The sequence below is a fragment of the Panulirus ornatus genome, chromosome 20 (genome assembly GCF_036320965.1).
Source record: "Panulirus ornatus isolate Po-2019 chromosome 20, ASM3632096v1, whole genome shotgun sequence".
Taxonomy (NCBI): domain Eukaryota; kingdom Metazoa; phylum Arthropoda; class Malacostraca; order Decapoda; family Palinuridae; genus Panulirus; species Panulirus ornatus.
The window spans coordinates 69242909-69270789 of NC_092243.1; the positions used below are offsets into that span (position 1 = coordinate 69242909).

At 38.0% G+C, this 27881-nt stretch overlaps 1 protein-coding gene across 2 annotated transcripts in view; it reads left to right on the forward strand.

The window, feature by feature from the left end:
* Nucleotides 1-27881, forward strand: part of CSN1b (COP9 signalosome subunit 1b) — a 156049-nt gene that overhangs the window by 112966 nt on the left and 15202 nt on the right. Inside the window, exons 1-8 of one of the 2 annotated variants that reach the window (XM_071675183.1) lie at nt 1821-1956; nt 5758-5847; nt 14003-14184; nt 17616-17781; nt 18189-18350; nt 19074-19157; nt 20660-20749; nt 22490-22638. In XM_071675183.1, the coding sequence (XP_071531284.1) occupies nt 1924-1956; nt 5758-5847; nt 14003-14184; nt 17616-17781; nt 18189-18350; nt 19074-19157; nt 20660-20749; nt 22490-22638 (956 nt within the window). In that variant the 5' untranslated portion in view covers nt 1821-1923. Of the gene's footprint in view, nt 1-1820; nt 1957-5757; nt 5848-14002; nt 14185-17615; nt 17782-18188; nt 18351-19073; nt 19158-20659; nt 20750-22489; nt 22639-27881 lie in introns of those variants that run through there. The other variant, XM_071675184.1, reaches the window with a different exon arrangement.

The window sequence follows — 27881 nt, forward strand, 5'->3', positions numbered from 1 at the left end:
GCCCAGAGTGATATAAAACAACGTAACAATTTTCTTTAATACTACGAGTTACTGGATATTGATAACTGGGTGGAAAGAAATGGGATTTTAACTAAGTTCAGACTATCAGTTTTAAACCTATTTTTTTTTTTTATCTTCTGTAGACTGGTCTATATTATCTGATTTATTTTTTCGTTTTTGCTGCTTTGAAAAAAATTAATCTGTTTTATCTCATAATATTAGTCTTCTTTCAGCAACGTTATTATTGCTTTTATATGATAATATTTACCAAGTTGACTGAATTGCTTGAATTTAGAGTCATCCACAAGGTGTGCTATACATGCAATAAATAATGCTAAAGACCAGGTAAATATGTCTCAATGTTAATTTTTTTTTTTTCGAAGATTCTGTCGAGCTTCGTAAAGATACAGGTATCGTCAAAATATATTCCAATAAAAACTTTGAAGAATACCATTTTTTTTGTCAAAATAGATTCCAATAAAAACTGTTGGAAGAATACCAATTTTTGTCAATATTGATTCCAATAAAAACTGTTGGAAGAATACCAATTTTTTTTTTTTTTGTCAAAATTGATTCCAGTAAAAACTTTGAAGAATACCATTTTTTGTACTTGTCAACCAATTCTTCTACCTGTATCTAAGTCCATGTATTACATTATATATATATATATATATATATATATATATATATATATATATATATATATATATATATTTTTTTTTTTTTTTTCTTTTCAAGCAAGTGATTGTATTCAGTAATTATTATATGTCATTAAAAACCACGAAAATATTCTCTTTAAGCGATGGAAATTATTATTGATTAGTCCTTCTTCTTCACTGTACCATGGGAGCATAAAAACTTTTCTTGTTTGATTTTAGAGTAGACAGTGGTCAGGCCATGGGAATAAATGGGTGGACAGAGCCAACTTAGAGTGAGACTAATGAAATATATTATTGGTATAGTCAGTTAAATCTCGGTCGGTAGTACGTCTGGTAAATCTATATTGCTGTCCACTACAAAGTCTCCATGTTGAAGACTTGAGTTATGCGCTGAGGTTGTTCTTATTGATTTCGAAAGCATTTATTCGGATCCATTTTGATTTCACTTTGGGTTTTTGATAATGACTTTTGTGATAAAATGTTGAAAACGCCCGGTCGAAGTAAGTCTCGATACTTAATACAGCAAATAAAACCTTCTAAAATCATGATTTAAGGAATTTCACCGACATAATCCGCAAAATTTGCCATAAAGAACAAGAAAAAGACCAGATAGTGAAAATCAACATATTTCTGATATTGAATATATATTTGTATTTATAAATCAAATAATATTGGAACATTACTTGAGCTCTGGGACTTAAGAGGCTCCCTACCAACGATTTCCGTGTCATGCATCCACATTAGACAAAATGATTAATTTGAAGTCTGTTCACGTGATATGGTCGAATCTAAATTCCATTGATAGCACACGCTTTCAAATTTCTCTTGAGACGTTAGAAAATATGCATCAGCAGATGATGAAATTAACATGCAAAGTTGATAATTCGGGCTTTTATTCCTCAAATTGTTGGTTTTAAGCAAAAGACATTAGAGAAAAATACAGTGATGCAATATCCATCTATAGAACTATGATCAAATGGTTAGATTTTACCAAAAGAACTATTAAGTAGGAGTAATTATAATGAGTGAAATGTCATCCATAGTCAATGCTAGTAAATTTCATGTTTTCGGAGAAGATAAAAATGCATTCATAAAACAAATCACAATTATAGATGTAGTGTTAAACTCAAAAAAATCACAAGATTTTTTTTTGATTAATACTAAAACCACAATCCTGGAAACGATGGGGGAGGATGGCCAGTGAAGTGCAGGCTCCATGACGGGATGTGTTGTTGTTGAGCTGATGCTTTAACTTTTTCACGAAATGCCGCTGCAGATGCAAGGAGGCCTTATGCAGGTCAGTTTAAGGGAGTATCTGGGCTAGACACGGCGATAAACATTTGAGAAAAAAATCGTACGAGCCAGAGAAACCCGTCACGATTGTTGAGATATGACAAATGTTTTTTGGTGTCTGACTGAAGTAATCCGCCCGGTAGATTATCGTGGCTGGTTTCCCAGCTTGTAATCAACCTTAGACCTGCCTTATGCCAGGCTTATGGCAGGAGGTATAACCCCGGAGGTGGATTAACTCCCCTGGGGCTACTCTCTCTCCCACCTGGAGGTATATCATGCCCACCTGAACCAAGGCGACCCGTAACCACCCAGTTGACGAGTGGAATAGTTGAACCTGTCACCATCCTCTACCTCACCTCCGGGAAGGGATGGAAGGATGTAATCGCTTCATGGTGGAGGAGGAAACGGTGGATAGGTTATTAATCCCGGTGATCCACCACGGTGATACGGTGCAGGTCTTCCGTACAATGGACACGGTAGTCGGTAGGAGTTAATTACCGTCGTGGAGGAACTCTCTTTCATTTTAGTGGCGGGTGAGAGCATCGGTGTATCCAAAAGAGGTGGGCTGGGCCAGCCAAAGGTTGGTTGTAGCCTAGGGAAGTTGTGAAGGGTGGGGGAGGGAGGGAGGGGAAAGTGTTGAGAGAATTAGAACCTTGAACCTTAGAGGGAGGAGGGGGAACTATACGTAAATCTGGGCCGTATTAATTACCAGCAACACTGAAACTCTGAATTTCAGTGAGCATTTATAGTGGAAGATGGTTAGTTTCACCTTACTGAGAGCAAAGCTGTGCAGGCAAGAGGAGAGATGGGTTAAATCTGTCGCAGTGTTGAATGTATTCCTGGAAGAAACTTATGGTCATGTAGCTGGGGAGGTATTGCTGTCTACGACTATGATTAAGGATATCCCCGTATACATCTATCCATGTGTTTTCAGCATTATGAGTGTGTGCCTCTAGATTCTATCTATACATGAAAATTCTTATATTTCCATCATTAGTTCGGTTTCAGTATTGCGCTGCTTTCCCACAAGTTCGTAGTTCAGCAGTTGATTTGTGATCAGCCAAGAAATTAATGGGATTGTCATGGGCATGGTAATAAAATATCAAATCTCTCTTTGTTCAATCACATCAGACGTGTTGGATCCTTTGTTGAAGCCAGTATGTGATGATCATTTTTAGGCATTGAAGTGTGATTTTTTGCACCACATGTGGGCATGATTAGTCTGTGTTAAGTTTATTATATTATGTTGCATATTGTGAGAAGCGGAATACTTTATGGACACCATAAAAAGTAACACTGGTGTGAAAGAGATGAATGTTGATGGAGTCCTTCCACTTAGTGGAAGTGAACACGACCAGTGGTTGTTGGTTTTTGGATGTTATATTCAGTTCAGTAATCATAGATATTTGAATGTGGAATTACTTAATGTAAAAGCAAGTGAAGCACTTAATAGGTATTAGCAGAACCTGCTGGTGAGTCGTGCATATATGCTGAGACTTGTCTTAATTTTCATTTTTTTGGTTGAATTACATCATACACACGTTACCTCTGTACTGTGTTAGTTGCCTCAAACTGTTAACAAACAGATGACATAGTAGGTGCTAGTGCCACTGCCCAGCCTTGCCAACAGTCATTTGTACCATGCAGTCCTCAGGAACACACAACATTTAGTGTTGGTACTGGTATATTTCCGCTTTAAATCTGGGCTGCTAGGAGAGGTCAGGTGAAGTTTTGTTAAGTAACTCTGATTTCTACAAGTGCTTCACATACTTTTAACATCCACCACAACTTCACTGATGATTATATCCCTTTGGACTGTTAGCTGTTTCCTGTCGAAGGATGAAAATTGATGGTGAAAATCATGCAGTGCTGTTCAGAATTACTTTGCTAAATGTAAGGAATTAATCTGCATGTTTTCCTGATTCCTGTTATTTCTCTGGTGTCCCATGTAAGATTTTGCCGTAAGATCTAATTTTAGGGTGTGAAACCTCGGGGCTAAGCAGTGATTGGATTTCAGAATGTTCTTGATTTTGGATACTAGTTTCTCTAAGGCCAAGGGGACTTGATTGTATATTAGATGAATTTATGTATTGATGGTTTACTTTGGTTGTGCCATATTATTTGATTGTAGAGAAACTATTAAGGGCAAATGATTTGATGCTAGAAATGATGAATTTTGTTGGGAAGAGCTTTGAAAGTAAGGAGGGCTATGAAATTCGTGAGAAATGTAGGGTCATTTAACATTAAAATTGCTGAAGCATGTTTAGAAATCAATAGAACCTAAGAATGCTTGACTTCTATGAGCTAAGGTTTGCTTGATATTTTAGTGCTTTTGACAGAATATACAAATTTTTGTCGATTTTCCACTTTATGGTAAGAAATATGCTTCACCTGGTTTGTTGATATTTGTATGCACATGAAGCCAGCACTTCTACCTCATAATGACAAAATTAAAATGTGACCTGAGGTTGTCATAGGTTCTGTTAAGTACTTCAGCCGTTTTTGCTTTTAAGTAACCATACTTTCTCTGGTAGGTAGAAATGATATGAGAGAGAGGCACTTTCACATTGGTATAATCTGAAATGACAGAAATCAGAAATGTTTTTAGATAACATTGAGAATAAGGTAAATCTTGATTGTCAGGGGAAGGTGGGTGAGGTTTTCTTAAAGGTTCTGTTGAGTATAAAATGTGCTTCGCCTACTTTGATGTTAATCAACCTCAATTTCCACAATAGACAAGTAATCTTCCAAGAGAGAAGTTATACATTCATAAAGAAAAACTCATCATAGAGGACAAATAGAATCAAATATAAAACAAGAGGGCAAGGTATATAATGAATTCAGTTGAGTTGCTAATGGGAAATATTACCAGTATAACTACATGCTGACAAGAGCTTTGGACACTGAGCATTGGCAGTTTAGTGTTTCGAGAACACCGAATTACAGAGCATGATTTGGAGCATTTTGTTTTATTCTGTGGTAGTAGAAAAGGCAATATTGTTTAGGGTTTTGAGTGTAATGGAAAATTTGGGGCTACTTAATGTAAATAGGTAAAACATTGAAGATATAAAACCATTGAAAACCTTGCCCAGCCTCCATACCAGCTGAGATTTATGATAGATTTAGATATTATAGTCACTATCAACTAAGCTGCAATTAAATTTGAAATATGGAACAGAAAAAATGAGTATTAAATAACGTAAACTGTATGAATATTATTGCATATTTATTGGAGATTAGAAATGAGTAAGTAAATGGGAGATGCATACATCAGAATGATTGATACAATTTTGGAAAAGCTCAATAGAAGTATGCCAGTTGATAAGGGAGGCTGAAAAGATTGAAGAGTTAGAATATCTGATTGCAAGTTTGGAAATAGGCAGTGGAAATTTGTGTTGCATTTTCATAATGGAAAGTAGACACAATTAACACAGACCAAAGAGCCATTGGGTTTCCACAGAATTTATTTTCCAGACAGGTTATTAAAGAATTGCAGCACTCTGTTGTTTAGCTGTTAGAAATTTTTGTTCCTTTGTTAAAGGAAAATTCAGTTACCATTTTCAATACAGCTGTTTTAGAATTGCTTAAAGTGATTGAGAAAAAGTGTGAAATGTAAATTTAAATGTTGAAATGCATACAAGTTTTACCCTGTATTGCTTAAGACTGTATTTCACTTCATTTTCTTTGCTTTTGTTCCTTCAAAAACTAGTAAAAGGTTGGCATATTTAATATGTATCCTTCGATTACCTGAACTTTATATTTTGGAGAACTTACATTTTATGTAAACATTAATTTTTTTTTCCAGAACAATGTAGAGCCAATGGTAATCGATATGGCAGTGGAAGAAAATGACAACACAGAGGAAGAGCCAGTAATTGTAGAAAGCACTTCATTGGTGAGTACCTCTTTCTATTGGCCATGATTCAGGTGTCTGTTTTATGTTTTTCTTCCCACCAGACTGAAGAGTAGGATGTATTGACTTGTATATGCAATGGCCGTTTTAGTGAAAAAGTAGATAAATTGATATAGAAATGACAGGAATTATGGATGGGAATAGAAAAACATTTTGAATGCCAAAGAAGGATAGAAAATATAGTGGTTCTTTAAGAACCTTCTCGAAATGAACAAAATTTGCAGATGGAATATGTTATAAACCTGGGTGTAATACTTGTTTGAGCCCTTTTCATGTCTTTGAAACTGTTTTGTCAATGGACATTATTGTATGAATTATAAGAATGAGCCAGTGAAAAAATTATTGAAGTTATGCTTGGTGTGGAAATAGTTAGACTGTAGCTTGCACTGACACTGTGTTCAGATGTGATGTAAGGTGGGGATTACTTTGTGTATGAGAATTCCTCGTTGCACAGCTGAAGGTCAGGTGCAATAATCCAAGCAGACATTTATAGATTTAATGCCTTTTTATTTTTAGGTCTAAGGGTATGTTAGTATATTCTGCCAAAGGAAAGACTGCTAACTTGGCATAGTTTTAGATGGACTTTGAATAGAATTGGAAGAGGAAGCCAAGGTAGAAGTCTGTGGTGTCTCATATTATATCAAAAGTGAACGGAAGTCAAGGGTTAAGCAAATTCTCTAGATTTTGATTTCTTTGTTTATGGTTATTTACTCCACTTTGTTTACATGTGGTTACTCTGTTTGATTACCAATTTATTTACCTTCTTTGTTTTTAAGGCTTAATACACTCCTTTCATCCCATGTAAATTGGTCTGGGTTATTAGCATGCTGTCAACTTGAATCTGTTCTTCCGATTGTAGAATGGAGCTGATTATTGATAACAGATTTACATTGCAAAATATAACCATGTGAACTTGATATGAAGATGACTAACAGTAGAGTAAATGGTGTGTTGAAAATATACTTACTTTGTACTTTCGTTGTAATAAGCTTGACTCTGTTCAGCAGTTGTTTAGTTTGTGCTCTTTAATGCTAATGTATTTTTTTTTTCTATAAATGCCTTCTCTGCTTTAGTGTGATAACATGAGAAACATTTGAACAGTAGTCTCATTTGCATGCATCTAGTCTGGATATAATGTATATGCACAAAAATCAGAGCCTGCCATCTACAACCAAGCCTAACATATTAACCCTCAGGTTTGTCTTGACTGCTTCATCTGCCCAGGTTGAGCCCATTGGCAGCTGATTGCCACCATATACCGCACTATATCCAGTTCATTCTATCTGATGCATTCCACTTGCCCTCTGTAATGTTCAGGCACCAGTACATCCTCTTCTTCCTTCTACCTTGTCCTTGGCCACCCTCACTCCCCCTTGCTTCTTCCGCTTCTGACTCGTAAATGTTCTTCATTGATCTTTCTTTGCTCATCCTCTCCAGCTGTTAAAATCAGTTCAGCACACCCTGATCAGCCCTCCTGATCAGGTTGCATCTAATACCATGCCTCTCTTTTGCACCATCAGCCCTCTCATGATCAACTTGATTCATGCCGTGTACTGGTTATCATCCTTGAGCATTTCATATCCAACATTTCCACCCTCCTCCTTTCTGTTGCTCTCAAGGCTCATATTCAGGCATCACTGGTGGGACTAGTGTGCCTTCAGACATACCCATCTCCTTTCACATACTCCTGTCTTTGGTGCATTATACATGCTAGTTAGAGTGGATCTGAGCAAATGAGATTTTTTGTTAGTACTACCTGGCTAATGTAGGAAACAGTGAACAGGTGTAAAGAAAGATGAAACTAGCTTTTCATCCATGCACCAGAGCAGGGACAAGTACTTCATCTTCCAAGCTTCTTGCATACTCTACCATTGATTTCTTCACATTCACCAAAGTTTTCAGCTTACCACTAATAGTTATCCATTACAAAAGCAAGGTCTTTGCTTCAGCATCCCCTTTACTATCCTTACTGAACTTCATTCTCAGACACCTAGCAAAATTCATCCATAACTTACCAAGTCCAAAAGTCACTTAATACATTCACACACAGTATTGAGATAACACTCAATTGTTATGCCATTCTAAGTATATGTTAGTTTGTCTCAGTTGGATTTGCTGTCCAGCAGTGAGGTGTACCAAAATAGCTGTGGAAGCATATGTTTTTTCTTGAGAAAATTGCCACCACATGGGTATGTGCACAGCTGGTGACTCAGATGAGATGATCAACATGGTGGATCCCAGTTAGTCAGACATGCATTTCCAAGTATGCTCATACTGGCCATAGCACTGTCATTTTGTGTTTAAACATCACTTATGTCCATTAGTAATGAAAAAAGTAGTTCATAAACAGGTATAAATATAATGGTAAAAACAAGACATACACAGTGACATGCTTTAATTGCATAATTGATGGCTGTTATTAAGAATAAGATGCTATATTCTGAATTCTTTCCAATTCATTTTATATGAGTAACACAAAGAAACTTCTTTCATTTTATCTAATTGCATCTCCTGCCTTATGAAGATAACATCAGGAATAAGCAAACAGTGGCCTTATTTGCACACATCTACTTCCAAGTTGTCATGTATGATGTAGAAACCAGAGCCTACCATCCACAGCCAAGCTCCGGAGACTGCTTCATGATTTTCTTGACTACTTCACATACCCTGGTTGAGCTTGTTGACAATACATTACCCTATTTGTACTATGCTGATTCATTTCATTCTCCCCAGAGCATGCCTTGCATGCTCCTGGATATTCATACCGTGGTACCCAGAAGCCTCCTTCACTCGTTTTTTTCATCGATCTACTTCACTTTCTTTCTCCCTTCCTTTCAAACACGGATTCTCTCTCTTTTTTGTATCCTCTTCATTTTTTTTTTTTTTTTATTATACTTTGTCGCTGTCTCCCGCGTTTGCGAGGTAGCGCAAGGAAACAGACGAAAGAAATGGCCCAACCCTCCCCCCATACACATGTATATACATACGTCCACACACGCAAATATACATACCTACACAGCTTTCCATGGTTTACCCCAGACGCTTCACATGCCTTGATTCAATCCACTGACAGCATGTCAACCCCGGTATACCACATCGCTCCAATTCACTCTATTCCGTGCCCTCCTTTCACCCTCCTGCATGTTCAGGCCCCGATCACACAAAATCTTTTTCACTCCATCTTTCCACCTCCAATTTGGTCTCCCTCTTCTCCTCGTTCCCTCCACCTCCGACACATATATCCTCTTGGTCAATCTTTCCTCACTCATTCTCTCCATGTGCCCAAACCACTTCAAAACACCCTCTTCTGCTCTCTCAACCACGCTCTTTTTATTTCCACACATCTCTCTTACCCTTGCGTTACTCACTCGATCAAACTACCTCACACCACACATTGTCCTCAAACATCTCATTTCCAGCACATCCATCCTCCTGCGCACAACTCTATCCATAGCCCACGCCTCGCAACCATACAACATTGTTGGAACCACTATTCCTTCAAACATACCCATTTTTGCTTTCCGAGATAATGTTCTCGACTTCCACACATTCTTCAAGGCCCCCAGAATTTTTGCCCCCTCCCCCACCCTATGATCCACTTCCGCTTCCATGGTTCCATCCACTGCCAGATCCACTCCCAGATATCTAAAACACTTCACTTCCTCCAGTTTTTCTCCATTCAAACTCACCTCCCAATTGACTTGACCCTCAACCCTACTGTACCTAATAACCTTGCTCTTATTCACATTTACTCTTAACTTTCTTCTTCCACACACTTTACCAAACTCAGTCACCAGCTTCTGCAGTTTCTCACATGAATCAGCCACCAGTGCTCTATCATCAGCGAACAACAACTGACTCACTTCCCAAGCTCTCTCATCCCCAACAGACTTCATACTTGCCCCTCTTTCCAAAACTCTTGCATTTACCTCCCTACAACCCCATCCATAAACAAATTAAACAACCATGGAGACATCACACACCCCTGCCGCAAACCTACATTCACTGAGAACCAATCACTTTCCTCTCTTCCTACACGTACACATGCCTTACATCCTCGATAAAAACTTTTCACTGCTTCTAACAACTTTCCTCCCACACCATATATTCTTAATACCTTCCACAGAGCATCTCTATCAACTCTATCATATGCCTTCTCCAGATCCATAAATGCTACATACAAATCCATTTGCTTTTCTAAGTATTTCTCACATACATTCTTCAAAGCAAACACCTGATCCACACATCCTCTACCACTTCTGAAACCACACTGCTCTTCCCCAATCCTCTTCATGTGACTTAATAATTTTGGGACACCCTGCTCAGCTCTCTGTCAGACTGCTTTCTACCAAACTTGCCTCAAACATTGCCATTCCTTACACAATCAACTCCTTTCACACCCCATATTGTGTAGGTATTTGATTTTCAGCTTATTTATCCTCCTCCTTTCTTTTGCATAGCGTAAACAAGATTTCATCATTCATACAATGCTGCTTGGATTATTATACCTTCAGACATAATCATCTTTGCCCTAACAGACATTGACCTCTCCTTCCACACATCCTTCCACACATCACATGAGCACTTGACACTGTACCCCATTAGAGTTTGATTAAAAAGCTTGAGCTGCGAGGAGAAATAAAGGGTAAACCCCTGTGGATTACTTTTCATAACAAGCTGTGAAAGAGGATGGTTAAGGATGTAAAGATAACCTGGTTTAGTGTAAGCGTAATAGATGGTTGGAATGGTCTAAACAAGGAGACTGAATGCCATTAGCTTATGAAGATTTAAAAGCCTTCTTGATGCAAGAAAAATACAAGAGAAGGGCACTCAGGATACAAATAGGCAATAGTTGATTAGGTAATTACATACCTCAATGCATCCAGGACCATACCCTCACTTTTTTCACCCTATGATTCACTTCAGATCTTTTGGTTCCATTTGCTATTGCAACAACTCTTGGGTACCTGAAGCACTCGTCTTCTTCCAAGTCCCCATCTGATCTTATGACAATCCTGTCTCTCTTTTCTTCACCTCATTTTCTTGCTTTTTTTTTTTTCATATGTATCTCCTTTCATTCATTCTCCCAAGCTATCTCGCTAGCTTCTGGAGTTTCTCCATGCAGTACCACCCTCACTGCAGAAGACCTGCATCCTTTACCAAGTCTCCCCACTTATGACCCCTTCACCACCCTATCCATAGATATATTAAACACCCTTGGTGATATTACACAACCTTGAAGCATGCCCATTTTCACTTGAAACCAGTCACCTTCATCCTTTTTTTACTTGTACAAATGCTGCACTTCTTCCCATTTAAGTGAGGTAGTGCCAAGAACAAATGAAATAGGACTCCTTTGCTCACATTCTCTCTAGCTGTTATGCATCAAAACCAGGGCCACTCCTTTCACTGCCAGTTCCTATATATCTTTCCTTGGTATTCCCTGACCACTTCATATGCCCTGGTTCAACTCGCTGACAGCATACTGCACCATGTATACCTCATTACTCAAGTTCATTCTATCCTATGCTGTATCCTCTCTCCTACATGTGTAGGCCCCAGTACCTTGAAGTATCTTTCACTTCATCCTTTCATCTAGTCCTTGGTCTCCCCCCCCCTTCTTTGTTTCTTCCACCTCTTATTCATATATCTTATGGTCAGTCTTTCCTTATTCCATACATCCATACCATTGCAGCATATTCTGCTCATCTCTCCCAAACATACTTTGCTTAACACCACACTTCTCTCGCACAGTGTCATTGCTTACTCAGTCTGCCTTCTACACACCATCACATTGTCCTCAAGTATTTCGTTAACAGGATATCTACTCTCTTCTGTGCATTTGTACCTAGGCCCTGTGACCCGTATCTATACAGCACCGTCAGGACTACTGTAAGACATATTTATCTTTGCCATCAAAGATAGCAACCTCTCTTCCCACACATTTCTTAACACTCCCAGGATCTTTCCCCCTTCACCAAGCCTTTGGTTTTCTTCAGCTGCCATTTTCACCCTAGATATCTAAAGCACTCCTATTCCTTTAGTTTCTCTTCATTTAAACTCACTTTCAAACTGAACTTTCCCTTTCCGTAGCTAAATGTCTCGCCTTTCTGGTTTCACACAATATTCCAAACTCAGACGTAGCTTCTATAGTTTCCTACTCGAGCCTGTTACCAGAACCATGTTATCTCCAAACAGCAGCTAACTCACCTTATAGGTCTCCTCATCCCCCACCAAACTGCAAAAACTATCCTTCTCTTCAAAATCCTTGCATTTACCTCCCTCACCAGATTGAACAGCCATGGTGACATCACACACCTTGCTGCAGACTTCGCCTTCAGTGAGAGCCACTTGCCCTCTTCTCTTCCTATTGCTCTTGTAGCTTCCCTCCCATGCCATATTTTTACAGCTCCTTTCACAAGGGATCTATATTATCCTTATCACACGTTATCTCCATATTCATATAATGCTACTTACAAATCCTTTTCTTTAATTATTTCTCCCACAAATTCTTCTGTGCAAACACTTGACATCCTCTACCACTCCTAATGCCACATTGTTCCTGGCATCTTCTTCCACTCCTGATGCCACATTGTTCCTCCATATTCAATGGCTGTGTGCATGCTACTTCCCCTGTCACTGCTCTTCCATGTAACTTACTAGGTATACTCATAGACTAACATCTCTGTATTTTAAACATTCACTTTTGTCCCATTGCCTTTACACCGTGGCACTTTACAGGCATTCTGCCAGTCCTCGAGCACCTCACTTTCAGCCATACATTCTCTGAAAATCCTGACTTGCCAGTGAAGAACATTGTATTATAAGAAAATTGCAATATCTGAAAAACTGCATCTTAATGGGTTGCTGAGTGATGCAGCAGTGTTCACTGATTTGGGAATGTGATTTGGGTAAGATAAATTACTGTTAATGTTAATTTTTTAGAAATGTTTTTGAGATCATGCAGTGTCCACAAAAAACCTTGTCAACCATCCCGATCATTTTCAAACATGGTGTCACACTTATATTTTATTGCTTCATTATCACTCCTTTGGCCTTCATTGCCATCTGCAGATGTCTGGGCATGGAACTGGCAAGGTTCCTAAGTAATCTTGTCCATGTTTTGAGTCCATAAGGTCTTGATATCCTGAGTGAGGTGAGGTAATGCTTAGATATTGCAGGAAGCAACTGCTTGATCATGTGCTCTAAGCACCCAGTGTGCCTAGAAATCTCCGGGTACCCACATTTGCTTGCTTCTGGGCAAAAACTTTGGGCTTTCGCCTTAGAGAAGCAAGAGCCAATTATCTTTAAGTGTAGAAGGAAGAAACACAATGCCCTGAAGAGAAATTCCCAAAAAGAAGTGGCAATCTGGAAGAGTAAAGGAAGTTAGCCTGAGGCACACTAAAGTTTGCTGTTGGTGCTCACACTAATAGAAACACATAAGTGACCAGATGTATGAGGATATAACCCAGAGAGCATCATATGTTTGTATTTGCAATAAACTTTTGCTATGTGTTACCTTTGAAAATATATGGAGGCAGACAAAGTTTTTTGTGGACACTGTTTTTTAGGGTTAAGAAAAGCAGATAAATAAGAAAGTGTCTTGAGGTTTAGAATGGCGATTATTGGGTGTAGGAAAAGGAAGTAAGGAATGATGTATTGAGATACATTCGTATATTGAGAGAATCTATTTGTTGAGATTGACATTCTCAGGAATTTCATATGTAGACAAACAAATACAGTATATTAGGAGTGGAGAAAGACCAAAAATCATGTGCAAAGACAAGAAAAGGGAAGTTTTTGATATAAGTATAGGAGCAGTATTAATAGTGCACTACATTGAAGTTCATTTCTTTAACCCTCTGCTTACTATTGATGTCATTACATATATAAAGCAAAGTGGTGTTGATATGGATCTGCCTATGTAGTATTCCATCAGAAGCTGAATTCCAAATATAGTTTAAGCTCTGATGGTTGTATAAACAAATTCTCAGATAGGATGGAAACTCTTGCGTATGCTACTAATGAACCTTTACTTCATCATGTGTAAGATTTGTTATTTTCAATTTTACTTAAAAGCTCATGTTTGATACATTATTTATTGTATGTTTTCTATTATTGTTTTTATCCTTAACAGGATCTAGAGACTTACGCGAACTGCTACACAGGCCTTGCAAAACTCCAGCGACTTGTTTTTATAGCTGACCGATGTCCCCAGTTACGTGTAGAAGCCCTTCGAATGGCCATACATTATGTCCAGACTACATACAATGTTAACTTATATACACAGCTCCACCGGAAACTGCAAGAAGCAGTCAGGTATAGTAATTTTTCTTGTATTTTTTGCTCTATATTTCCTACAATGTAACCCCTTTGCATATTTTTTTATTATAACTGTGTTGAGTCATTACTTATAGCGACTTATAAACACTTAATAGATTTGCTAAAAGAATTTATGGAGGTACTTGTAAGAAATTCTTGCTTTGATCATTTCCTTAACATAATGATTCATTTCTGGTTTGTATGTTCCTCCCCATTACTATTTCTCTTGTCAGCTTGGATTACTGAGTGTATTAGGAATGCCTTTATCGTGCCTGAGTTGGAGTTAACAGGATTGAGATGTATTTTTTCCTGCATATGTCTTGTGCTTCTTTTTTCATTTTACACACACTTGTTTTTAACAGTACCATATGGTTCACTGTATAAATTTTCTCTGTGGCTCTTTATTTATTGTTTACCCCTTTTTGTGAACTTTTCTCTTTTCATCAAGCATTTACAATTTCACATGACAAGATAAAGCCAAAATGGCTGGGCTGGCATGATTTGGCTATTTCACTTCTTTGCTTGATGAGCAGCCACCTTAGTTGATTATATATTCTTTATTCATCTAGGACTGATTTTGACCATAAGCCCAGTTTTCTTTTAGATGTTCGACAGTTCCATGCAAGTTTCATGCTTCTCCTGGCAGTACATTGAATGATTATTCCAGACCAGCTATAAAGCTAGAATGATTTTTTGATGCACTGCTAGAAATAACATACATGGAAAAATTGTAGAAACATTTAATAGAAACTTGACATCTGGTTAAAGTCATTCCTAGATAAACCAGGAATTGATAATCATGTAATGCAGGTGGCAGCAGAGAACAGTCATATACATGAAGCAAGGCATGCAGTAGGTGCTTTGCATTAGCCCTATCATTTTTGCTAAATCTTGTTGTAGGTGCTCTTTCTGTCTTGTGCAGTGAGTGCTTTGCACATGCCCTACCATTTTGCCTAAGTTTCTTCATGGGTGCTTTCTGTCGTGAAACTTAAATGTAACACGAATAGAAAGCAGGGAACCATGTGCTGAATAGGCTGTGCATATTGTGTGTTTAGATATATAACTTAGGAAGACTGTGTGAGGCAATATTGCAATGAAGTGTTTCTAGAGAAATTTGAATGATTGCCTAAATGGGTTTAAGGAGAGAAAAGTGCCTGTTATGGGTGATGTGAATGCGAAGCTTTTGATCAAAATGATTGGGTATAAGAGAGGCAGTGAAAACCTTGGTTAAGATGAAATGTGGGAAGGCAGCTGGAGTGGAATAGCAGCTGAATTTTATAAGAATGGGAGTAACTGTGTTGTTTATTGGATGATTAGGATTTTCAATGTATGTATGGATCCTGGTGAGGTGCCTTGGGATTGGCAGAATGCATATATAGACCCATAATACAAAGGGCAAAGGGGACAAAGGTGAAGGGAGGAGTGGTGTTACGCACAAATCATCAGAACGGGGAGAAACTGTGGTTTCAGGAGTGATATAGAATGAGAGGATCAGGTGTTTGCATTGAAGACTGTGCGTGAGAAATACTTGAAGAAACGGCAGGATTTGTATGTTGCATTTATGTGTGTGGACAAAGTATATGTAGGGTTGATGGAGATATCCTGTGGAAGATATTATGAATATATGGTGTGAGGAAAGCTATTGAAGCTATTACGAGTTTTCATCAAAAGAATAAAGCATGTATGCAAGTAAATAGAGTATGGTGCATGAATCCAGGTGAAGGTGAATCTTTGGCAGGGGTTTGTGAAGTCAACATGGCTCTTTAATTTGTGTATGGATGGGGTGGTGAGAGAGGTCAATACAAGGATCTTAGGAGAGAGGGGTAGGTATGCATGAGGTGAGTCAGTTGTTGTTTGTTTATGACATGGTGCTGGTGGTAGATTTAAGTGCAAAATTGGAGTTGATGTATGAGTTTGGGAGAGTCTATGAAAGGAGAAAATAGATAGCAAATGTGAATAAAAGCAAGATTATTATGTTTAACAATGCAGTAAGTTAGTAAAGTGTGAGTTTGATGAAGAAAACTTTGAGGATATGGGGTGTTTTAGATATCTGGGAGTGAATATGGTGACAAATGCAGCCATGTAAGCTGAGATGAGTTTTAGGGTGGCTGAGTGGGGCAAAGGTCTTGGGAGCATTAGGAATGTGTAGAAAGAGAGGTCACTGTCTGCTAGGATGAACATAGGTATTTTTGAAGTTATAGTAGTCCTAGTGGTGTTTTACAGATGCAAGGCATGTGCTGTAGATAAGAATGCGTGAAAGTGTTGAAAGTGATATCTTTTAGGACGTGTTTTGAGGAGGGTTGATTGAATAAGAAAAAGTAGGATAAGAGAGAGGTTTGTATTAAGAGTATGATTGAGCTGAAAAAGCTCTTAGTTATGTAATGTTTGGCAGATTCCTGATTTTTGTTTCTAGTGTTTTCTTGATTATATAGAAATGAGATAATGATTGACTGGTAAGATAGCAAGGTTTATAAGGATCTTCTCAAAGAATGTAACAATTGTGCTGTCCCACTGTATCCTTTTTCTTGCACAGTCATGTTGAATTTCTAAGTTAGGGGTTTTCTCTTAGAAAATTAGCAAGCTTTTGGTAGCTGACTTATTTTGGGTCAACCTTTAGGTAGTTGATTTATTTTGGGAGGGTCTGTTTTAATGTTATTTAGGGAGCTAGATTGTTGGAAATGGCTTGTGAACATGTCTGGAAAAAATGATAATTGCTTTATGTTCTGGAGTGGGGATACTTCGTTTCAAGACTTAAGCTCTTCCAGTGGCTGCATAACTCTGCCATGTGAAGTTTTCATTGGTGACCCCCTTAGCTTGGTACAAAAGCAGTAAGCATTTTGATAGTGGATTTAATTTATAACATTTGATTAGGTTCTATTTGAATGTCTGAGGTCTAGTAGGTGTGTGTACTGGGTTTGCTTACACTATCAGTTTGACAGGAAGTAGATTAGTTCTTAAATTCTTTCTTTCATTCATGATTACTATTTTCCATAGGAGCAAGGTAACAGTAGGAACTGATGACTGAACATTAGAGGTGAAAATCCTCACTCTGCTTCTTCCCGTCATATATGTTTTTCATTTATTAGAGAATTGTGTAACTGTTACACACGTTTCATCCTCAACAAAGTGACAGTATTATTACAGGTCACAGTTTTTGTTTATGTTCAATTATTTAGGAATGAAAAGCATGCAGTTTCATACATCTATTTTATTTAGATTTCATTAACATGTTAAAGAATGCTTTTGTATATCGGTATAATTTTTACGGCTATATTCAGAAAGTATGCTTCAATACATTCAACATGCACACGTGTGATTATGAGGGCATGGGTTGTACTATTGCTCTGTTGATTATAGGTATTGACTGAGGTGCCATTAGGTTTTATTATTTCTCTTGCACCATTGATAATCTAACCCTTTCTTTACAGTGGGACCAATGCAGGAAATGCGAGTTTACCAGATATAGCGGGTGGTCAGGTGGGTGGTGGGGTTGTAGCCAACTTGCCTGCCCTCGATATGCAGTGGGTCGAATCACGTGCTAAAAAAGCCGCACTGAAATTGGAGAAGCTTGATACTGACCTCAAGAATTCAAAGGTAAGACTTATTTGCTCATTGATATTTGTTGTGTGAGGAAGGTCTGGGATGAATACAAGGAGAGGTTGCTAAAAGTGAATGAATGAAAATACAACACTAGTTTTTAAAAGGAATTGATGATCACAGCATATCAGTTAGCTAGGTGAAGAACTGGAATTTGTGAATTACTTTTGAGTATTGGGGTTGAATTTCATTAAGAATCGTAATTGGAAAGTTGAAGTTAAAAGTAGGATAGTGCAGTGAAGAAAAATTAAGAGATGCAGTGGAAGCTCTGTGTGGAGTGTGCAGAAGCTTGCATGGAGAAATTGTTCCAGTTCTGATGTGTAGATGTGAAATCTGAGTGTGGTAGGTAAGGTTTGGTTTCATAAATTTTGATTAAAAGCATGTTCTTTTCCAACTACTTTCAGGTCAACAGCATTAAGGAGTCAATTCGACGTGGTCATGACGATTTAGGTGATCATTATTTGGATTGTGGTGACCTTTCTAATGCCCTAAAATGTTACTCACGTGCCCGAGATTACTGCACCTCCTTTAGACACATTATCAACATGTGTCTTAATGTGATAAAGGTAAGCTTGAGCAATAGAATGAAGGTATATTATAAGTATTTGATTCTTTAAAGTTCCATATATGGCTAAAGATTGTTAGTTTTATGAATATTGCTGACATTGGAAACGGCGATCAAGTATGATAGAAGAATAATAGAGTAGTAATGATTATTATTGTATTAATATTATTTGATAGTTATTGCTGTAACTCTATTAATGTTTTCATGCCTGCTTGCTGTTTCAGAGTTAGCTAGGTAATGCCAGGAACAGATGGGGAAATGACCTCATTTGCTCATATCTTAAGTTATTGCAAGTTTTCATACACTGTTTCTTCTTCTGCCCCAGCAAGGTAGCATTAGGAACAGATGAACAGAAGCTTCATTTGCATGTAATCACCCGTTTAGCTGTTATATATAATGCACCAAAGAGCCTACCATCCACAACCAAGTCCCACAAACTACTACTTGATCTACCTTGACTGCTTCATATGTCTTGGTTCAGCACATTGATGGCACATCACCCTTTGTAAATCATATCAATATAATTCATTTGGTCATCTATGAGTTTATTACCATCAAATATTATCATATGAGTTTCATTTTTTTCTTATTTATTTTATAGTTATTATTAGTCAAGGCTTATATATTTTAACCCTAATTGATGGAAAGAAAAGAATAAGAATTTTTTTGGTGTAGAAAGGCCATTGTATGATTGTTACACTGAGTATATTATTGCTTGTTACAGGTTTCAATTTACCTAAACAACTGGTCGCATGTATTGAGCTATGTAAGCAAAGCTCAAGCAACTCCAGAAGTTTCAGAATCTAGGGTAAGTTGATCATTTGCAGTACAGTTTTTATTATAAGATATTCAGCATTTGGTAGTCAGCAACATTGGGGAACTGTGGGATGGTATTTTATGTAATATTACCATTTTATATCTGGTAATTTTTCACTCAAGAAAATGTTTTTTTCTTTGCTTTATAACATGTAAAACAAAAACCATGCATTGGAAGACTATTTCTGTATGGTTGTGGGTTTTAGTTACAAGTATTATATTATGTCTGGTACTTTTTTTTAATGTACATTGTATGATTAGATCAAGAGATGAAATATAGGTTGGTCTTTTTCACCCAAGCAACACTCTGCATGAGAAGTATAGGGACTGGACTTTTCCCAGTGATTTTCTGTTAATGCTGACCTACCCCCTTGTGATCGCCAGCCACGTGCATATTTGTGAATACCATACTGTACTTGAAGATTTGTTTCCCCATTCTTTTGTCTAGTTTCCCCAAATATTTTTTTCTGTCTGTCTCTCCCTGTTCTTGTAGTACATGTTTGAGGTGCTGGATTCCATGTACTTTTCACTATTTTTAGCATTTTAATTCTTGAAAAGTGCTTCATGTTTATCTGTATAAAATCTCTGTGATGATATCTTTAGTAAATGTTGCTGATGTTTCCGTCAAGTTTTCAGCCCTTAAAGGTTTGAGAAGTCGGTATCTAAAATTGTCATGTGAGAAAGATTCATCTTTAGTATTTAAAGTATTTAAGTACTGTAGATTCTGCATGCATAACACAATTAATTTGATAGTTTGTGTTATATATAGGGATAATTATAAACATAATAATGGGATAGTATAGTTATATATTTATTTATTTTGCTTTGTCGCTGTCTCCCACGTTAGCGAGGTAGCACAAGGAAACAGATGAAAGAATGGCCCAACCCACCCACATACACATGTATATACATACACGTCCACACACGCAAATATACATGCCTATACATCTCCATGTATACATATATATACACACACAGGCATATACACATGTACATAATTCATACTGTCTGCCCTTATTCATTCCCATCGCCACCTCGCCACATGTACATAATTCATACTGTCTGCCCTTATTCATTCCCATCGCCACCTCGCCACACATGGAATAACACCCCCTCCCCCCTCATGTGTGCAAGGTAGCGCTAGGAAAAGACAACAAAGGCCCCATTCATTCACACTCAGTCTCTAGCTGTCATGTAATAATGCACCGAAACCACAGCTCCCTTTCCACATCCTGTATAGTATAGTATAGTATAGTATAGTATAGTATAGTATAGTAAAGGATTAAAAAGATTTTAAAAGCATTTGCTGCAAATTTCAGTTACATTTGAGGATCCTAACTTGGTTTGAGCATAAATGTTTAGAAAGACCAAAGAGATGATTGAAAAAGCAAGTTGATATGAATGAAAAATAGGAAGAGACGTGTTAAGGGGAATGGAAGAATAAGATTTACTTTTATTAAAGTAATTGTTTTAATATAGTGTAATTTATTTCAGCCAAGCAGTAACAAAGACCAGTCAGCTGTAATCCAGACAAAGTTAACGTGTGCTGCAGGGTTAGCACAGCTTGCAACAAAAAAATATAAGGTAAGTTACACAGACAATCTTTCATATTCCTTTGCTTAAAGATGTGTAACAGTATAAGTTTGCATCTTTGCTGTTATGTGTATGTTTAGAAGGCATGTCTTTTTAATAGGTGAATTTTTTCTTTAATTTTCTTTTTTTACATGGAAGGTGAATCCAAAGGACTGTTCAGTCAAAGCATCCAAATCCTGACACACATCGACCAATCACACTGAGTACTGTATCAGTCTCTTCAACCTCCCATTATCCAATGAAGTGTGTTAATGTTTCTGTTACAGTTGAAGTTGATTTTGGGGATGATATTGCTTCTGTCCAGTAATTTAACAGGATGGACTTTGTCATCCTTTAACTTGAGTTTTTTCCAGTGGAAAGGGGAAGGCCTACATTGATTTGGAAAAGAAAAGGTCAAAAGTCAGGAGTACTGCCAGACTTGTAGACAATTTTGTTTCAGTACAGAACGTTTAGTTCTGCTGGATGGCTTTAACTTTGACCAGGCATCTTTGTTTCTTTTGAGACAAGGAAACTTTCTTTCTACTTTGAGGACAAAAGTGTCAAAAATCATGGTTAATGCCACATTTATAATTTACTTAATTTCCACTTAACCTTATTTTTTAGTGGATCGACTTCTTTAAGAATAACCGTATGTTTTCCCTTTGAGTGAAGGTAAGTTACTATTGATTATGAGGTGTCCTCTACAACCATCTGTGCCACCATCTTTATCACCCTCAATGCCACGAGCATTGCTGCCACCTCTGCCACCCTCTTTGTAACCACCACTTGGTACCACCACCTCTGCTATACCTTAATTGTACAGCCACTATTACTGCAACATCTGCACCCACCTGTGTCACTACCTCCTCTACACCTCCACCTCTACCACCATTACTCCCTCTGCCTTTGCCAACCCTTCACTCGCTGCCACTGCTACCTCTTCTGTGAAAACCTATTCAACCTTCTCAGTCCCACCTTTACAACAACCTCCACCATGACCTCTGTCATCCCCTCTGACACTACAGCCACCATCATTACAACCACCCCTGTCACCTCTTTAACCATCTTTGTTACCTCCTTCTGTTTATCTTGAATCCCATACCCACTTACTGCTCTCTCCTTTATTCAGCTTCTCATTTTATCCATTGAAGTCACTCATCATACATGGATCTTCATCTGTTGTTACTCCTTCAAGTTTACCTATGAAAGCATCCATATCTTCCTCTTCTCTCTCATTATGTGGTACATGTTCAGCCATTACACACATTCTTATCTTCTCGCACTTCAGATGTGTAACTGTTGATCTTGGATAGGCATCCTTATAGTCGAACACCTTTTCAAACCATGTGGCCTTCATTAACAGTACTAGTGCACATTTTCTTGCTTAACCATCTGTATCATACTGGTTTGATATCACTTTAATGTCTCCATCCCAGTCAAAGATTCCATCCTCTCAGCCTTGTCTCTCACAGATGTAATTCAATGGATTTTTTCTCGCAGAAGGTGTCTCCAACTTCCATCTTTTACATTTGTCATTAATTCCAGTTGCATTCCAGTCTCACATATGAACCTTCATCTCTTGTTGAAAGCAGTTGTAGGCAAGCTTCTTTCCTCCAAGGCCACAAGCACGTTAATAGATAATATTCACAGAACTAGTATTCCTAGCAACAGCAGTAAGATATTAATAGTTGGAAAATGCATTTTATTATGAATTTGCTTTTAGTTTATATTCTTATATTTTTTTTATTTTAGGCTGCAGCAAAGAGCTTTCTTGGAGCTCAGCTGGATGCTTGTGATTTTCCTGATCTGCTGTCCACATCAAATGTAGCTATGTATGGTGGCCTGTGTGCACTGGCCACTTTCTCTCGTCAAGAACTTCAGAAACTTGTCATCTCTAGCAGGTAAAGTATATGGGTTCTATTATGTATCATATTAATGTGAAGTGGATGCAAGTGCTTTGTTTACAATAAGGCAGCTAAAGAGAAGGATCTGTAGATGAGATTAGAGAGTTCCTTAGTTTTTACTTGGAAGTACTCTATAATAAACTAAAAAATGAAATGCTTATGTACTTATTATTTTTGTATTTTGAATCTGGAGAAGGCATATGATAGAGTTGATAGAGATGCTCTGTGGAAGGTATTAAGAATATATGGTGTGGGAGGCAAGTTGTTAGAAGCAGTGAAAAGTTTTTATCGAGGATGTAAGGCATGTGTACGTGTAGGAAGAGAGGAAAGTGATTGGTTCTCAGTGAATGTAGGTTTGCGGCAGGGGTGTGTGATGACTCCATGGTTGTTTAATTTGTTTATGGATGGGGTTGTAGGGAGGTGAATGCAAGAGTTTTGAAAAGAGGGGCAAGTATGAAGTCTGTTGGGGATGAGAGAGCTTGGGAAGTGAGTCAGTTGTTGCTCGCTGATGATACAGCGCTGGTGGCTGATTCATGTGAGAAACTGCAGAAGCTGGTGACTGAGTTTGGTAAAGTGTGTGAAAGAAGAAAGTTAAGAGTAAATGTGAATAAGAGCAAGGTTATTAGGTACAGTAGGGTTGAGGGTCAAGTCAATTGGGAGGTAAGTTTGAATGGAGAAAAACTGGAGGAAATAAAGTGTTTTAGATATCTGGGAGTGGATCTGGCAGCGGATGGAACCATGGAAACTGAAGTGGATCATAGGGTGGGGGAGGGGGCGAAAATCCTGGGAGCCTTGAAGAATGTGTGGAAGTCGAGAACATTATCTCGGAAAGCAAAAATGGGTATGTTTGAAGGAATAGTGGTTCCAACAATGTTGTATGGTTGCGAGGTGTGGGCTATGGATAGAGTTGTGCGCAGGAGGATGGATGTGCTGGAAATGAGATGTTTGAGGACAATGTGTGGTGTGAGGTGGTTTGATCGAGTAAGTAACGTAAGGGTAAGAGAGATGTGTGGAAATAAAAAGAGCGTGGTTGAGAGAGCAGAAGAGGGTGTTTTGAAATAGTTTGGGCACATGGAGAGAATGAGTGAGGAAAGATTGACCAAGAGGATATATGTGTCGGAGGTGGAGGGAACGAGGCGAAGTGGGAGAAAAAAGATTTTGTGTGATCGGGGCCTGAACATGCAGGAGGGTGAAAGGAGGGCAAGGAATAGAGTGAATTGGATCGATGTGGTATACCGGGGTTGACGTGCTGTCAGTGGATTGAATCAGGGCATGTGAAGCGTCCGGGGTAAACCATGGAAAGCTGTGTAGGTATGTATATTTGCGTGTGTGGACGTATGTATATACATGTGTATGGGGGTGGGTTGGGCCATTTCTTTCGTCTGTTTCCTTGCGCTACCTCGCAAACGCGGGAGACAGCGAAAAAAAAAAATTGAATCCAGGATGTTTAGAGGAGGGGGGTACTTTGATGACACAAAAAATGAGGGTTATTTATGTATTTTTATGTACTTTGAATCCAGGGTGTTTTGAGTAAGGTTCTCTGATGAAGTGCTGGTATTCTATAATCTGTTATGTGGACTGTAATTTGTTTTACTAGATGGTATGTACAGACCTTACTTCATACCCTTTTAAGGCTCCATCTTCAGCTAAAATGACAGGTAGGATGATCATTTGATGTAGGGGAGGATTAGATTATACAGTTTTGCACATTTTACATTTTGTTTGTCATTGTTGAATAAGTAATTTTTCAGTTGATAGTAGAAGGCCTTGCAGAATCATCGATAAAGGCACAAATTAATTAGTTTTGTGTTTTATTTCAGTGAAGTAACACATGTTACCCAACACAGATATGTGATGGTACACCAGAAGTAAGCTTGTAGTTGTTCCTTTTACCATGGAAAAGTTCTTGGCAAAAAAATTACATTTTTGCCATTTCCCGCAGTAGCAAGGTAGCATCAGGAACAAATGACTGAGCCTTAGAGGGAAAAATCCTCACTTGGCCCACTTCTCTGTTCTTTTGGAAAAGTAAAACAGGAGGGGAGGCTTTCCTGCTCCTTGCTCCCACCCCTATAAGTCTCCTTCTACGACATGCAGGGAGTACGTGTGAAGTAGAGAGGGAAACAAGTGACAAGATTTTTATGAATTCTAGAATTTCTGTTAATTGAATGATGGTAAGCCTGAGAAGGTTATGAAAGAAAGTTTTCCCTCCTCCTTTGTTATAATCTTAACTCAGTTCTTTGAGTTGTCAAAAAGAAAAGCAAAGAAAAGATAGTGATGGCAATTTGAGATGAGAATAAACATTTTACCAGTTTAGCAGTCATTTGCAACTGTTAGTAACTAATAAGATATATCCCACACACCCCTTCTCTACCTGAATTTGTTCATCTTGATATTAGGAAGTATTTTTTCTTACATCTGCTCTAGGTTAAGCTTTTGAAACATGACTGAATATTGTTATGTGCCTGTAGCTCAGACCCTTCCATGGATTACATTCATGGTTTAGTCTTGGAGAGTCATTCATCTTATCTAGTTAAGTCTAGTTAAGTAGTGATTTTTTCTCAGCATACTACCTATGCTTCTGCTATACCAGCATTGCAGGTGTTGGTCTGTGGGTCACCTTTAAACCAAGTTAGAGGCCTTAGTGGTTCTTTATTAAAATCCCATTTTAAAGTTCATTAAATTGTAATTGTTCATCAAGCCAGACTAAGGTTGGGATCCACTGGAAATTTCTCAAAAAATCCATAACGTAATAAGATATTCCTGCAGGGTAAGGACTCATTGGATTGAGTTTGGGATGTAACAGAATAGTCTGTTAGTTCCCAGCCGTAGTCCAGAACACTGGGCATCAGAAGAGCTTGACAACCGGTTTCACATACTTCATTGCATTTTTCTTCATTTAACTATATATCTAACTATCATACAGCATGTTCCCTGCACACACGTACATAGCTTTACAATTATTTGTCATAATTTAATGGTGCCGTATTAGCTTTTGTGCCTTTACATCTACAAAGATGATTTTAAGCAGAAATTTTGAGATTAAACAAGGCATAGCTTGATGACTGCCCACCAGTCAAAGTGCCTATCTAGTCAAGACGTAAACAATCATGGTGCCAATGTTCTCGTACAAGTGTTGAGTGTTTTATGGTATAAAGGCTTGTCTTTTTGTATTACATCATGGTAAATAAGAGTTGAGTTGCATATACTAAGAGATTTAGGAAACACCTTGGCATTGCTGAAAAACTAAAGATCTTTGAGCATCATGAGTTTGGTGTGAGTATCTTACACCTCATACAAGCCCCATTTCTGAACTGGAAATGACCCCAGGTGATCCTGGAGCTATTTCCTTCTGATTCAGAGAAGTTTTTACTACTTCCTGAACACCTCCAGACTCGAAGGAATAAGGTAGGTTTCCATTACACTTGTTGATATTTCATTTATTAACGTGTTTTGGAAAAATCTGGAATGAATGGTATTACATTAGAATAGGAGAATACCGTAACACATTGGGCTCTTCTAAGATGATTCATCTGTATCTCTATCTTAAGTAGTCTCGTATCCATATCCATATGTCTAAACTTGCTTGATTGTGCCCTAATGTAATTTGTTGAGAAATCTACCTGCAGTGTGAATATAGTGTTAAACTTGGTTCTAGCTACAAATGCAGAATTTTTCTTCGATAAGGCTGTAGAAAAGTTTGGTACAAGTGATTATTAACAAATAACTTTGAAGGTACATATAAAGGTAGCTTTCAATACTACACTCGTCCTTTGCTTCATGCAGGATTAGTAAGGGACTTGCTTCCACCAGTCTCTCTTTTTGCAGGTAGAATGTACTACTCTGTGGTTGTATGCAGTAGAAAGCACCAAAACTCATTTTCCCATTTTTTTCTGTTGGTTCCTTGTATGCAGTTTATCTTCATGCAAGGACTTTGCAGAACATAACCCATGCATAAAGTGAAGGAAGGTTGTACTTGAAATTTTGGTTAACGTGTGAAAAGATGCCAGTCATTAGATTATCAAGTTGTAATGGTATTTGCATTGCTCACAACAAGATAAACTGGGCTGAATTCATCAATGAAAATTAAGGTTTAAAAGTTTACATCTTTCCTAAGAAAAAGTATAGACCTTGTGATAACTCAGTAAAAGTTTTCAAATTTTTTAATAAAATCAGCTATGTAAATGAAAGCTGTATGTTGCATAAATTTTAGAAAAGTATTGTGCCTTCCTTACCATCCCCCAATAAACCCCTTTCCATAGCTTGAACAATTTATTCATGATCTTGACAAATGGTGAAGGAAAACATGCAAAGAACAAGGTGCATTATGCAGAAGGTATAATACTTTCCATTCACCTATATTTTTTCATAGATAACTAAATGCTTGCTAAACTAGAGTTGCCTGAATTCATATTAGTATGGGAGAGCATAGACTATAGGTTAACGATTGCTACAGTTGCTTGTGACAACCAGGCTACAAGTGTATTTTTTCATCTTGATTTTTTTTTTTTTTTTTTTTTTTTTTTTTTTCCGTCTCCCGCGTTTGCGAGGTAGCACAAGGAAACAGATGAAAGAAATGGCCCAACCCACCCCCATACACATGTATATACATACGTCCACACACGCAAATATACATACCTACACAGCTTTCCATGGTTTACCCCAGACGCTTCACATGCCCTGATTCAATCCACTGACAGCACGTCAACCCCGGTACACCACATCGATCCAATTCACTCTATTCCTTGCCCTCCTTTCACACTCCTGCATGTTCAGGCCCCGATCACACAAAATCTTTTTCACTCCATCTTTCCGCCTCCAGTTTGGTCTCCCACTTCTCCTCGTTCCCTCCACCTCCAACACATATATCCTCTTGGTCAATCTTTCCTCACTCATTCTCTCCATGTGCCCAAACCATTTCAAAACACCCTCTTCTGCTCTCTCAACCACGCTCTTTTTATTTCCACACATCTCTCTTACCCTTACGTTACTTACTCGATCAAACCACCTCACACCACACATTGTCCTCAAACATCTCATTTCCAGCACATCCATCCTCCTGCGCACAACTCTATCCATAGCCCACACCTCGCAACCATACAACATTGTTGGAACCACTATTCCTTCAAACATACCCATTTTTGCTTTCCGAGATAATGTTCTCGACTTCCACACATTCTTCAAGGCTCCCAGGATTTTCGCCCCCTCCCCCACCCTATGATCCACTTCCGCTTCCATGGTTC